Genomic DNA, 15,309 nt, shown 5'->3' on the forward strand with positions numbered 1-15,309 from the left:
AATGGTATGACCCCAGATCACTGAAGTCTAATGAACTGATCAAGTGCAAGGGAGGAGAGAAGCATGGGTCCTCCAAGTCTCTTTCCTGATCTGAACCCACATGCAAGCCTTCCCTTCACTCTCTTTTCCTCTGCTTACCTGGCACATCCATATTTACTGTGTTTCCCTCCACCTTTGGGATTGTCCTTTCGTCTCTGAAGTTCACTTCCAAACTGTTTTGCGCCACTCTATCACAGCTCTTAGCAAGACAGCACAGCTTTGAATCCCAACTTCTTGAAGCACTCTGACATTGGGATTCTAGCTTGGGGGTGATGGAGAGGGTGTCAGTTTAAATAAGGCTGAGTGCTCATGACAATTGAAAGTAGTTCTGCGTTAAGTGGGGCTCTTTCTCATAATGCAATGTGTCAGTGCTGGCCACTGAAATGGGGGAAGGGAAAGGCTCTTGAGCAGTCTCTGTAAATAGGGTCTTGCCAAACCATTTGCAGGTTATAGTCAGCCAAACCTTGAGGGTCCTCACATAGGGTTTTTTAAAACTCAAACTCCCAAATGTCAGCGGGGCCTCAAGCATCACATCTAATGTGAATCTGCCTCACTAAAACTGAGAGTTGAGGGCCTCCGGATTTGGCTCTGTGCTGGCATATCACAATCACCACTTAGAGCTGACCACTTGTAACAATGATGTGGAATTACTTCAGATATGAAGAGGTGTGGGGAAAAATGTTTACTTTGCTTCCTGATTTAGAGAAAACCCATCATCTAAGAAGGAAGCTATTCACAACAGTGAAGTCTCCAAAAACACATCTATTAATAGTCACTGGAATCTGTATGGAGTAGGGATTACTACGAAGACAACCAGTCTTCTAACAAGACTTTTAAAGTTAACTGCTTTATCTTTAGCTAAATAAACAAGCAGTTGGTTGGGTTATCTGACCAATCAGTAAAAGGCCCACAAAAATATTCAATGTGGGAGAAGCCTATGAGTTGGTTCAATTGGATGGCTAGCTTACTTTTCTTTCTCTTTTCCATTTGCCTGGCCAGCTAAGGGCCAGAAGGCTGTGCTTTTTGGGTTTTACCTTACTTGCCTTTTCATTTTTCCCCTCATGTTTCTTTTAGTGGCTTTTTGTTCAGTCAGCAACGGATTGGCAAATGCCTCTAATGATCAGGAGGTGAGCAACCAAAGAAGAATCCCATCATGGTAGCCAGAAAGCACATTAGACACTTGAACGTCTTTCCATTAACTAGATCCTCTACCTCTTTATATTACTTTGTGAAATTTTTCTCAGAAGTAGTTTCTATTCCACAGCTGACTGGCTAGAGGCTCCTGGATGAGGGTCTAGCTGAAGCTCATACATAGTATGTATGGTACATAGAAGTACCTATGCACATGCTCATAGGTACAAGCAGGGATGTGAAAAAGAAAAAATCTGAAGGCATATTAGAAAGAAAAGGAAAACAAAGGTTTCTCATGAAAACTATGCACTCTCCTGAGAGTCTTTTCAACCACCCATGTTTTCATGAATTCTGAGTACTTCTTGACGAGGAGACTAACATCTGTACAGAAAACATGATGCTTGGGAAGCATACATTTCCACTGTGAATCACACACTAGCAAATACAGATCAGAACTTCAGATTTAGATGTCTACATGCCCATTGCAGTGCCTATCAATAGATTTATATACACACAACATTCAGGCATTCAATTTTCAGCATTTTGCCTACAATTACTAAACAGATCATTACAGCTGCTGGTGGCTAAAATCAGAGCTGCCAAGTTAAATTTAACTCTGCAGGTGCTGATGGCAGAGACTTATTTATTACATAAGCCACACAACCCTGCAACCTGGGCACTCAGTGCTCTAACAGAAGGCTCTACCTAAATAACATTGCTCTGAATCATCACCAATGTAGGATTTGGTTTCATTGCATGTACACCAGTCACTAATCACTTCTTCCTGAAGGACTAAGTACAGGTTTAAGGCTACGTCAACATTAGCAATGATTTGCTGCAGTATGAGAGGATCAGTAGATGGAGGTAGCGGGCTCTGAGTCCCTTTCTTTTCCTCTACTTGCCATTCAGGTTTTTTACTTTGGACTCTATTTACTCTGGTTTCTTGCACTGAACGTACGGGTCTTGAAGCTGTCCAAAGGGCCAGCTGTTGGTTTGGGCCTTTGTGTCTCCACTTGGCTCTGGAATGCAGTTGGCGTGCACCTGGAGTGGAGCTTCTAGTTTAGTTTCCTCCAAAAGAAATCTGGTCTATGAACGTCAAACTAACATGAGGCAAATGGTGAAACCAGAGGGATTCATTTCAAGTCTACTCTACTTCTCTAAACCGAAATACTTCAGTAGATGCAGCCTGCTATACAGTAACATTTATTTTTTGAACAATGGCTTACCTCCTGCCTTCCTACACCACTTCAATGACAACATTTCCCTTATTAATACCAGTAAGTTTCGGTTTCTCAGCCCTGGTTTCTAATCTCTACCATGCCATTTATGAAATGATCAGATCAGGAGACAAAGAGAAGGCAAGTGGAATGTGACTGTATAAGTTGCTCTGTATTGGAAATCTCATCCCATTCTGTTATTTACTTTTCTCCAAGTAAGATAATTATATTAGTATAGGTATAGGTATAGATATAGATTAGACGTTACATTACAAAGCCACAAGGGTTCCTGATCTTGTTAACATGATGGTTGTCATAGTTTGTTTTGTTTTGCATGAGCAAGAGCTCATTACTGAGAACCCTTGTCATTCACATCGACTTGTGTCTTCTTAATGGAGCATTTCTGAAATGAATGGCAGGATGTATACATTTCACTTCAATCTGTACCTTGGAGTCTTGCTCCCACTGAAGTCAATGGGGCTTCAGGACAAAGGAAGCTTTATAGCTTGTGTTTTTACAGGCACGCCTTCTTCTCTTGTTCAGTGTGCTTTTAAGGAAGACCAATAGTGATTTTCAAATCATTTTGCTTTCAGGCATTATTTCGGCTGGTCTATTTGGCTACCTTCTGTACTAGGTGACTTGCACACTTACACTCTCCTAGGCTCAAAAGATGCTATAGTTCTTTGTATTCCTTGCAGTGCAGTAGGATGCCATGATGCAAATACACAAGCCTTACCCTGTCTCAGTTAGCCAGAATGGGTATGGTTTGCTGTGCAGAAAACGTGAACTAAAACCAAATCTCACTGCTGGGGAGGGTAATAGCAGCACTGTTTTTGCATCAATCCCCTGCCAGGCAATCCATAGACTGACACTGATGGTTGCTCTGGAGGGAGTCACTTACCCTCCAAGCTAGAGGTAAGATGCCAGATAAGCAGTAGCCTGTAAAAAGGGATTAAAAGAAGAGAGAAAACCAGGGGGAAAGATTAAGATAATTTACCCTTGTATATTGTATCCATCATAAATCCCATTGTTGGTATCTATTGTTCAAGTACCTGACAAACTTCTGTTTCTATCCCCTCCATAAAAGCCTCCATCATATGGAAAGTTGCGTACCTTTCATGGTTTTATAATAAACTGGAAGTGAGTAACAGCGCGATATCAAAGGAAATAAAACTCCAGTTGCTATTGCTGCTGGGGTTGCCTTCTGAATGTGGCTTATACAATATTTCATCTGTGCTGACACCTTTCACTCTCAATTATTTGGCTGCTGTCAAAACAAATCAATCATATTATAGCACTGTGTCTTCATGTTACCATTCCACTGCAAGTTAGCTGCATTAGCTTTGAAATATATGGAAGTATAAAATTTATCTCTATTATTTATTTAATACAACTTTCTCCCTTGTGAGTTATCTCACAAACATAGCAAACTCAAATTATCTGATGTCAAATGTTGAATATATATAAATACCACTAAGAAATTTTAAAATAAGGGCACTCATGGGAACATAAATGCATAAAGATACACTTGATAAGTCTTACACTTACAACCAATGATATTCTTCCGACAAATGGAACAAATAGTATATGTTTTTAATTTTGGTTGCAACTGGCCAAGGTGCTCATATTAGATAAATGTAATTTCATAAGACATAACTTTGAACTACCACTCCTGCTAAAGCAGAGTAAAACAAAGATTTAAAGAACTGATTTTGTTACCACTAAAATGAATGGGGGGAAAAAAAAAGCTGGGACTGAATATTTTTTAAAGATGCTACAGTGCTGGGAGGGGAACATGGTTTTCCTTTACAGTTCACAAACATTGATTTGGGAAAGGAAAAGCTAAAATCTCAAAGAGAGAATCTGAAAGTGATTGCTCTGTTCAGATTGCGAGACTTACAGTTTTCAGAGAACATGTACAAAATTTGTTCTTGAGAGGTTTTATCCTTTTAAAAAGAAACAAAATAAAAACTTTCAGGTTGCCAGTAAGTGAATTTCCTGAAAATGTACTACTATCATTTCCTTGCTTTTTAGACAGGATTCATGTCCTGTTACAACTGTATCTTCCAAAATACAGAGGGCCAATACACTGGGAAAATTACAACAGGTTTATCACCTCCAGACGTTTACCTCTTCTTCATTTATTACTGCTGATGTAATGGGAAATCAGCTGCACAGTACAAAATACATTCAGGAATACGTGGGCTGTGAACAATTTTGAAAAAACAAGCTGAAATATAAAGGAAGGAGAGAAAAAACCAGCACTGGATGAGGAAAGGGACAAGAGACTGAAATGGGATCTGAGAAACAGAAAGGGAAAGATATCCAAGGATCAGATTATGTAAATCCAAAGCATCAGCACTGACTCGAATAGAATTAATCATGGAAGTGAGATGAGAAACTTGTCTTTAGCTGAAGATTTCTTTTTAACATAGCATAATTTATCATAACAAAACACAACCAAGTGAAAGAATAGTCTGTAAGATACATCAAATCTACAGTTGATTAAGTTTAAAAGCAATATTCATGTTAAAATAAATAAGCAAAAAATCCTGTAGCAAGCAATAGTCTAAGAACCCATATTGGGTTGGATCTTACTAACCTTGGTGGAAACTGCAATCCTTCTATGGGCTGGAAAAGGTCACTGTAGGTCCCAAATAAGGAAAATTCACCTTATTATTGCAACTAGTGAAAAAGAGCCTAGCCTCTTTTAGGTCTATGAACCAGGACAAAACTGAAGAATTTAGGACCTTGAGCAAAGATCTAGCCGTGTCTGAGGAGCTCAAGGCATCTAACAGTAGTGATTTAAGCCACTTTGTAGGAAAGCATAGTGCTAACTATCCGCACATTCATTTACAGGTGGGAAGTGAGTTGCAGAAAACATGTATGAATTTTCTGCCAACACGTGGGACGTCTGGGGCGGAGCGCAGAACAGAACACAGGTCTCGGGTCTGTGCTCTCTGCTACATCTGTCAGAGCAATAGGCTTGTAAAGACAAAACGTTCAAGGAATGAAAGCAGCTTTGGGGATCGGTAGCAAAATGAGACCGAGGCCTGAAGGTCTCCGTGAGTACAGAATTCTACCCAAAGGACATAAAATTGCATAGAGGTCTGGGGACGAGAAAACCCAAGGAGTTTCACTTTCATCATTGCTGATGTCACCAGACAGGTCCTGTTCCCATTTCTAGAGCAATTTCAGTGGCAGACAGAATTTTCTTCTCAAAAAAAGGAAAAAAAAAAAAGATGCTGTAAAATGTTTCAAGATGCATAAACTTTAAGATTTTAATAAGAAAGTCATAAGACATCTTCAGAACTTTCCATGACAATTAAAAAAAAAAAAAAAAAGAAAAAGAGGTGGTGTCCAAAAAAAGGAGGTGTGTGCTTCTGTGGTACAGAACCACATAGACTTTAGAGAAATTTCATTTAAAAAATTGGCTCCCAGCTGGTTAACTTGTATGTTCCAGGCATTCAAAATTCACACTATTAAAAATGCCCGTAAACCCAGTTGGTCAATAAAGACTTTGTTGTTTTTATAAGTCCCTAAATATATATGTGCTTGATTAGAATCTCACTGGTCTATCAGGAACACAAGTTTGTATCCAGGGAGTTCTTAAAACATGAATCATAGGGATTTTATTAATACAAACACCATGGAAAAACAAAGGAAATTAAACCACAAAGACTATAAATGTCTGACTTAAATCCACTAAGGCAAGGAAATTAAGACTGAAGGCTGCAAATCCATCCTGGTAATCCTTCTATAACTCACTCTATTGCAGTAAGGAGTCTTGGATCAGCATATGAGTCATATATGCATATACCATATAGATGTACCCATCTTGCATGTGATCTAAATGTACCTACCTATTTGCATGTGATCTACCAGTGCATGTAGCACATATGCTACAACACAGAGGTGAGGAACAGACTGACAAACACTAGCTAGGATTTTCACTTGCATTTGAAATTTCTTGGCTTTTGTAAGATTACAGTAAGTTAAGTGCTTAACATTATTGGAATGAGTTTTTTCTACATTAATTTAAATTGTCACAATCTAAATTCAAGAAGAAGATTAAAGGCTCCTGGAAACAGGTGCAAAAACATACTTTAAAAGCAGCATTAAAATGCATCCATGTTCTGGTTGACAGAAATTTCATTTATAATCCTGCACACAGAATATTCCTGCCAGGAGCAGTATCAGTCTGAGTCAGGGCTGAATAAAGGGGTACATTCCGAGAAATGCCCAGGTCTTGCATACCAGTCACGCCACAATTCCTAGCCTAGTCGTCATGTCTGCTAGAGGGTAGTTAACCAATAGGTTTTTGGTGGATACTTTGGAGAGGAGCAGACTACTTCTGTCTTTCCCATCTGCTTCTTGGCCTACCAGTCTGGAAACTTAGACTCTGCCAAAACTTGGCCCGCAAAGTTTAAGTAGGTGTGAACACTTTGATTTCAGAATTAATTTGATCTACATCACATCATTACTCCTCACTGATGTCGTTCCATAACCATCAGTAGTTGAAAAACAGGCGTGTCTGGGGTCTATTTTGGGTGGAAGTCAATAACAGAGCACACAAGCATTAAGACTACTGCATTTTAATGTCTCTGACAGTAGGCCTTTAACTTATGGGGCAGAAAATCCAAACAACAAATAGACAACTCACTGGGAGTGATCAATAAACAACTAGTAACTAATAAAGCCCTGAACCTTTCACATTCCCTCTGTGAAGGCAGCAATTTGCCACTGAACAAGATGAGCAATTAACACGGGGCTACAGCATTCCCACAGGAGAAGTGTTGTATGGTGGGGAAAAAACAAACAAAAACAAACAAACAAACAGAAAAACAGCCCAGAAAAGAACCTTCTACCTTCAGAAAAGCAGATTTTGCCCTTTCTTCCAAAAGAAAATGTTAGGCCTCCCAAACAGTACGTTTCCTGGGAGACCAGATGGAGACACAAAACCTTCTACCCACTCCATCTTTAGGGATCTCTGCCTATTACTTCAGTTCCCCTACAACACAGCTTGGATGGGATACAGCTGTTAGCCTGAGGAAACCTGCTCTACTGGCTGCTAATCCATAGGCACTCTGTGCATAGCACAGTGTGCTTAAGGATGCACAAATTTCTCTTATTTCTTTCCATGTACTAAAGTAGGGAGGTTAGTCTTAGGGGGTGGCTAACTCCTTCTTTGTGTAAGTGAGCCCTTCACAGTGACTGCATTATGTGCAGCACTGATAGAGTGATAGAGGAGGTGTATTTGGTTTGAGGGCTTCACAGAAATTGCTAGCGAGTGCAGCTCCTTTTCTTGGTTCTTGTCATTCTTGTTCTGGTTATGTTAGTACACTGCAGAAGTACCTGGGAATAAACTATTCCTCTAAGTGAAACATCATTTTGATTATTACTGACATTGGTGCTCATTAAAATACATAAGTGAAACACTGCGTTTCTGTAGACTCTGAAAGCTATTTCATGTTACTTGAAGGGGAATACAAATGAATAGGGACTGCATCACTTTAGTTAAAAGGGGAAAATGTTCTAAAAAACTGGAATTTGGACTCTAGATCAGTAAGCAATTGAGGTTTGTAGTTTACTTTTCTGTCTCTTGTTTTTCATCTGTCTCTGATTTCTGATTTTTAAGATGTGTGTACATGGGGGAATGGAGACAGAGCATGTTTACTTTATCTGTTGCACAATTAATGATACAAATCTATGTCCAGATGAAACAAGATCTAATAAATGTAAACAATACTTTTTTTTTCCTTTTTGTTACCATTGTCTTTACCCAACATTCATTTTGACTGATCTCCACGGAAAAAAAAAAGCATTTTAATTCTTTTTTAGTATCATCTACATCTATTGTTATCCATATCAGTGCATTTTAATGGCTGTCTCCTAGCTCTCAAGATGTTTAATACATTTCCCCTTCCATTGTATTGCAGCTAAAATATGACCTGCCGCTGTTTAAATAATGTAATTTAATGATTTCACATTTTCAGCCATGCAAGGCTTCCTTTCAGCACTGAAGCCTTTCGCTAATGATTTGGGGAGAGAGTTTGTTCTCATTTCTTTCAGAACTCAAGATTGAGAAACTCTGGCTTGGAAATAAATTATTGACATCCATTTTAGGAACAGTACAATGTGTAGTAGAAATAAAATACATAAAGTTTCAGTGCCATGAGGCTAGAATCTCCAACTTGTTGATTTCTTTCAAGGTTCAAGTGTCATTCAAGCTCCGTATCAGTGGAGATATCTAAAACACTGTTGTGCCATTGCTATGTGATGTAATATATTTGGGCCAACCCTTTGCAGAGAGACTACCAAATTGTTATCCATGGTGTGCGAGTGGCCAGCAGTGATAACACCGCGATAGTTTCTTCTCATTTCAAACATGTATACTATACAAAAAGGATAGCTAAAATACATTAACTTTTTAGCTAAAACTGCTTTGGCTGTCATGGAAAAGGGAACAAAATGAGAGGACACCCTTTAGCAACTCCTCAGCACTGGAATACTTTCCCATTTCTCAGTGATCTTGACATGAAATCAACAGGGCTAAAAAATATATTAAGAAAACAAAACAGAACAAACTCAGCCCCCAAAAAAGGTATCTTTCTGTTCAGATATACAGAAATATTACATTGAGACATAAAAATCAGATGGGCTTAAGGAGAGAATGTCTTTCCATGAATATCAGCTCCCAGGCATTACTGAATACTCTCATATTAAGCAACTACTAGTCCCTTGGAGAGACTCTTGAGAAGGATAACTAAAATTAAAAAAAAGAACACACTCCCCCCAAAACCTAGAGAAATCTGACCTGGTAAAGGAGATGCAGAAACTGAAACTGTTCAGCCCAGAGAAAAGTTTTCCGAAGATGGAAAGTTGAATATTGGTGAACACCAGTTTGGACAATAAGAGGAAAGCTGGCAGAGTGTTTTCTGCATTAAGTCAATAAGGACAGGCCAAGAAGCAATGGACTAAAAGCAACAGACAGGCAACACATTGCCTCACTTTTTCCCTTCTCACAACCTCACCATTGCTATTGTGACACCTCCAAAATTTTTGCTGGTTAGGAAAGCATGGCTGTGTTCCAGCTGTAACTCTAAGAAATGGTGAGGGGAAAACAGGTGTGTAAATTTCTTGGGACAACAGCTTTCTTGGATGGTTTTTAAACTCTTATCTTCCGTGCTTTTAGTGGATTACAGTAAAAAGTTATGGTTGTTGATTTTATTGTTTTCTTCAAAGAACTGTTGGTGGAAAGCCAAAGTTCCATAGGTGAATCTGTGTTATGTTCAGGGATTTCTGTTTACTCTAAAGCAGATGGCTCTATTCTGCCACCAAGCCTCTGGCATCTCAGTAAATTGCATTCTTTGCATATTTTTGTGCATATAAAATGTGTTTAATAGGAGCCAGGGAAAACATATTTTTGTAAGCTTCACAGCAAGAATTTACACATTCACCTTCCTTCCTTCTGTTCACACACATTTGATTTATTTGCTCAGGAAACAGATATGGTATAGCAGTGTGTATGGCAAATGACATAGTGTAATGAACAGAAAATAATCAAGTATGTATCAAGGAAAGTAATTTTGAAAGAGGCTTAGTCTAAACCTCTTTTCACTTACAGCAACAAAATTCCTATTGACTTAGTGGTGGATCAGGACCATATAGCAACTGAACAATTTAACACAAATACATTTGGAAAAAAAAATCTTATTTATAAGTAACTGACAACTGAAGAATAGGTAATTTCACTGAATAAGTTATACCGCGTGAGTAATTTCCATATCCTTAATCGCTCCATTTTACCAATGTCTTGAATTTTTAAAGAAACTCTTGTTTTCTCTTTTTAAATACTCAACATATCTTCTCTATGATTCCTATCACTGAATGCTCTTTTCTCTTTCCACAAGCAAGGGTTTTCATTGTTTCATCCAGTCACCCTGAGGTCTCATACTTATCACTCTGAACCAGACCTGAAAGTCCCTGAGAAGAAAATCAGTTAAACATATATGTGGATCTCACAAAATTTAGTGGGATCACTCCCTTGATCAATGTTTAGTACGAATTCAAGTATACTGTTAGATCAGAACTTTTCTGAATTCATACATTATTCAAGAACTCCTCAGGGTGTCTTTTGAGTTACCTAGCTGGGGTAGTTTGTGATGAACAGGTTTAGAAGTTTACTGATGAGAGACGAAAAAGAAGAAAGGAGAAGACCCAGCTCACAGCTCACAGGAGCTGTGGACATCTATGCTTGACTGCACTGGAAATTTGGGGACAGCAGACGTGACAACAGGAGTAATAAGAGAGGTTAGAAAACAGCATGAATACATGTCCCCCAGTTGTCTAGGTTGACTGTGCCACAGTGAGGTTTAAGAGAGATGGAAGTTGATGAATATGGTCTGATTTCGCCCAAAGGGCAGGAATTACCAAAACTGTGTTGAAGCATGAGTTTCTATGAGTATACCTATAAAAGTGTTGGCTACAAAACAGAACACACATTCTATGATTATCTTTCAAATAACCACAAAAACCAGGGACCAGAAGTCAATCAGGTTCAATGGAACTGATGATACCATACAGCTAAAGATGTTCTCTAGAAACACAGCACTCTCACCTGACTCCTACCTTCATTCACACATGCGTTGGGTAGTGGGCTATATAGGAAGCAACAGAAGCTTACAACTGTGATTCAGGGCCCTTAAGAACTATCTTGACCAAGTTACTTCATTTCCTTGTGTATCAGTTTCACTTCCAAATAATGAGGGCAGTGGCACTTGCTTAAAGGATTGGGAGGGAAGGGTAGAGAAGATGACAAACAGCAACGCAACTAAGTGAATTCGCGGGTTCTGATCCTTTCAGCTACTTTATTGAAGATGTCATTGCGTCCATAGACAGGGAACTGCACCTGATGCTCCAGCCAGTCCCTATTTGATCCCATGCTTCTATCTACCAGTAAAGGTTCTAGAGGAAAACTTTTCATCTGGTAAGGTCATTGCTTGCAAAATTTATTTGGCAGCAGAGTTACACCTTTTAGCTAGCAATTAGACACCCAAGGCTAAACTAAAGGGCAAAGGTTGCCTGGCTTAATCCCTACCCTCCAGCTTTGCAACACCGGGTGAATAAATGTCGTAAGAACTGCACAAGCTTATGTTTATTTATAATACTACATACCCAGCAACTATAACCTGGAGCACTCCAGAGTGGAAGGATACATTTTTATAATGCCTGTTTCTTCATTAAGATTTCATCATCCACCTACACTAAAAAGCCACTTCCCCTTCACTTTGTTATATCTGCTTTTACCCGCTCCTCTTCCTGCATTATTTTTTTAATCTCCAGTTCCCTACTTTACATGCACTCTCAAATTTTAAACAAGCAAAATTTGTGCATTAGTGTGTCCTTTTCATCTATGATTTATGAATGACAGGTTCTTCGGTGCAGCTTAATGGTATGAGAGAGATATTATTTTAAACATTAAAGTGAAAACCATTTACAACTATGATAAGAGAGGTCTGTTGACATTAAACTTTAAAACATGCACAAGGTAAAGGCAAGTAGCTGTTCCAACAGGTGAGAGTACTATGCATGTGGTTTGTAAGGGAGTTTGTTCAACACATGAGCTGTCTCTTCCTTTTCTCTGTTTCACAACCTGTAGGATTTGGTGCTTCAAACAACTCATCTGGTAATCAGCAGCCACCAGAGTTTAATAACTAAAAAGTACTTAGAGCACAGTGCAGAGCATTCTTTCAAAAAAATTACCATTCCGTCCAAGGAAAACTTTTCCTACCATTTACATCAGCAAGAAATAAATTTAAAAAAATAAATAAATAAGTTCAAAGATCTAAAGCTTTATTTTGATACTTCTGCCCACACTTATATCACTTTCACACTGGACAGTCACTTCTTTACCATCCTCTTCCATTAAAGCTGTACAATTCGATTGTAAGATATTGGCTAATAATTATCTCGCTATACTCGGTTCAGTTCTGTTCAGCAGCAACTGCTTTCTGAGAAGCAATCAACATAATTAGGAGTAGTAAATAAATACATCTGTATTTTATATCATATGTGTTTGGATTGAGTGCTGTTCCTAACAGTGTTAGACACATTGATTGAACAGCAGAGAATACTAGGAAAGAACAGGGATATGGGACCTCATAGAACTGCTTTTCAGTCTGATTTTAGACCACAGGGAGAATGTGCAGCAGATATCTTAGGGTAGAACTGTTGCAAACATGGTACAGCTCAGAAAATGGGGAGGATACATGCAGAGATGAACTTTTTGCTTGTGACTTTGGAGTCACGCAACTCTCTCAACAGCTTGGATGAGGGTGGCAGAACCTTATTGATAAAGCAGACCTCCCGCAGCAAGAATGAGAACGCATATCCGGGGCACTGATGGCAGCTGAGAAAACTCTGATTTTATAATAAAAGGGTTTTTAAAAGTGATTTTCATGCAATACTGTGTTTTTAATTGCCCCTATTCATTCAGCTACCCTAATCAGCAGTGGTGAAACAGAATACTTGCCTTCATGCTGCCATTTGAAATTTTAAAGTGAGTAGGGAACATTGATCACTGATGACAGAAAAGCCTAGTGAATCATTCAAGGACTTTACGTTACTGACCCATAGAATCTAAGACCCAACCTCCAATCTATTTTTATAAAAATGCAAATATCCCTTAAGTATCTCTCAAGTATTTAAAAACAATCCAAGTATTAACTTTCAATACCCATCAAGAGCAACATTTCATTGGAAAAAGAGATCACTGGGTTTAAAAGAGAGAGAGAAAGTGAAACAAACAGGCAAAAGAACCTATTAGAAAAATGCTAAACATAACTTACCTTGTAGATTTTGCAATGGCAAAGTCATGATGCCTCCTGCTGCAGCTGCTGCTACCAGCCCTTGGATGTTGGTGAGATTTGCTGTAGGTAGAGTTAGGACGAGTCCTTGTTGGCCCCCCAGCTGCCCAGCCATGTTGAAAGGAATAAGGATCGGCTGATTCAGGGCTGGAGTGCCTCCTGGCATCACCCCCGCTACTGCTGAGGCTAACTGTTGGGCTGTCAGTAATGGCTGTAACAAAACACAGACAGCAAGCCTATTTTACTGTGCATAGCTCACTATTACACACTCACAACTCTTCTGACTTGGGATCCTTTTGAGTTCCATTACAGACGTGCACTGCTTCCAATATCTTAAAGAATACATTTTCACCAACACAGAAAGTTTTGGCAAACTTGACAGGCTGAAGCTGTAAGCCTTACAGTCATGTAGCATGGTAGCAATCCCAGTTGAATCTAGACTGGAAAATGCATTACACATGCACCAAAGATAATTTATGAACACAAGAAGGCCTAACTCAAGTCAGCCTACAAGTACCTAAATGCCAACATTTCCCAAATTTTCCCAGTTGTACACCAATTTGTAAAAGCTGAAAACACTACAGTAACAATTACCAGAAGCTATGTGGAACAAGACTGTCCTGGGAAGAGGAAGAACACTGAGTATCTTCTTAAGAGTATGGCTGAACTCAGATAAAACTGTGAAGTGATATGGGAAATCTTTTAAAATGTTATACAGTGCCATACTATCATGCCTACATTTTGCTCTAAAGAAAATAAATACCTGGCATAAAAGATAATGAAATGCCTAATGCAGGAGCTGTGTGTGACAGGCAGAACTGTCAGAGCCAATAAAGTTGCATTAAAATTGCACAAGCTCTTTAATATTAAATTATGACATGTATTTCAAAAATAACTTATATAAGAAATTCAAATAATTTAACCGCCTAAATATGCAAAACTGCTTAGGTTTTTTTTTAGAAAAACATACAAAAAGCTAATCTTTCCAAACAAATAACTTTTAAAACATATACATGATACATACACGCTCCTTTTTTGTAACACTAAATGCAGCCAAACAGAAGCACATTTTCTACATTACACAGATCAAAGATGATCAATCGCAGTTATTTACTTTTCATCAAATTGCACGTCTCGATTAGTTGAAAGGAAAGATACTGACCTGAGGCCCAACAGGGAACGCAGGATGGGACTGACTGGGTTGGTGCTGGTCTGCTGGGCTTGTGTCAGGCAGCACTGTGTTTCCTCTGGCCTCTGAAATCCAAAGAGCAGATTGACTTTAATATCAAGCCTGGGGACTGGCACATTACCTTCTACTCTGATGTCACATAACATCAAGCTGAAAATGATATGTTAAAGTGCTTTATCAATAACTCAAGCACTCAAATCACTTATCAGCTGCATAAATTATGCTAACATTCATTCAGACCAGCCAACTCATTCAAGGAGCTACAAAAATCTGACAGCAGTGAAACTGAAGCTATCATCAACCCAGCTAATGTGGGTTGCATTATACATCAATTTACATACAGTACATGAGCACTCTGCGTGTGTGGGAACTGCATTTTTTACGCTTAGGTGAGCATCAGCCATTCTAATTTCTGAAAGCAAAAATTATCTGAAAAACAATCAAGTCACATCTACTTTGTATCTTAATAAAGTATTTTCTTTTGTCAGTTACTGAGGCAGCAAAGGCTGTACTAGGTGCAATAAAAAGGCACTATGAAAACTGAAAACAGGTATGCTTCCAAATGACAGCTTGTTTTCTAAATTGCATGTGCGGGGTGAGCAAAATTCTGTGAAACCCAGGATTTCCAGCATTTATTGAGATGATCAATATCCAACAATCGAACTATATGCTGGGCACTAATGACTTGCTAAGCACAGAACACAGTCCAGCCCTACTGGATTTCGCTGAAGTCTGCAATACAGATTTGAAAAGGAAAAAGAAAAAGAAAAACGTCCTATCAGTCATAAGAAAGTACCAAGATGTTTTCAAAACTACGTCCCAATCCTCCATTTCCTCCGGGTGAAGGACTCGCATTGATTCACAA

General features: G+C 38.8%; 1 protein-coding gene across 1 annotated transcript in view; it reads right to left on the bottom strand.

Annotated features, from left to right (window-relative positions):
- The window catches only part of POU6F2 (POU class 6 homeobox 2), a 318,362-nt gene that overhangs the window by 170,595 nt on the left and 132,458 nt on the right, over positions 1–15,309 (bottom strand). The window contains exons 3-4 of the mRNA XM_076332289.1: positions 14,418–14,509; positions 13,238–13,466 (exon numbers count right to left, since the gene is read on the bottom strand). Coding sequence (XP_076188404.1) covers positions 13,238–13,466; positions 14,418–14,509 — 321 coding nt within the window. The remainder of the gene's footprint in view (positions 1–13,237; positions 13,467–14,417; positions 14,510–15,309) is intronic.

This window comes from Aptenodytes patagonicus, chromosome 2 (genome assembly GCF_965638725.1).
Source record: "Aptenodytes patagonicus chromosome 2, bAptPat1.pri.cur, whole genome shotgun sequence".
Classification (NCBI taxonomy): domain Eukaryota; kingdom Metazoa; phylum Chordata; class Aves; order Sphenisciformes; family Spheniscidae; genus Aptenodytes; species Aptenodytes patagonicus.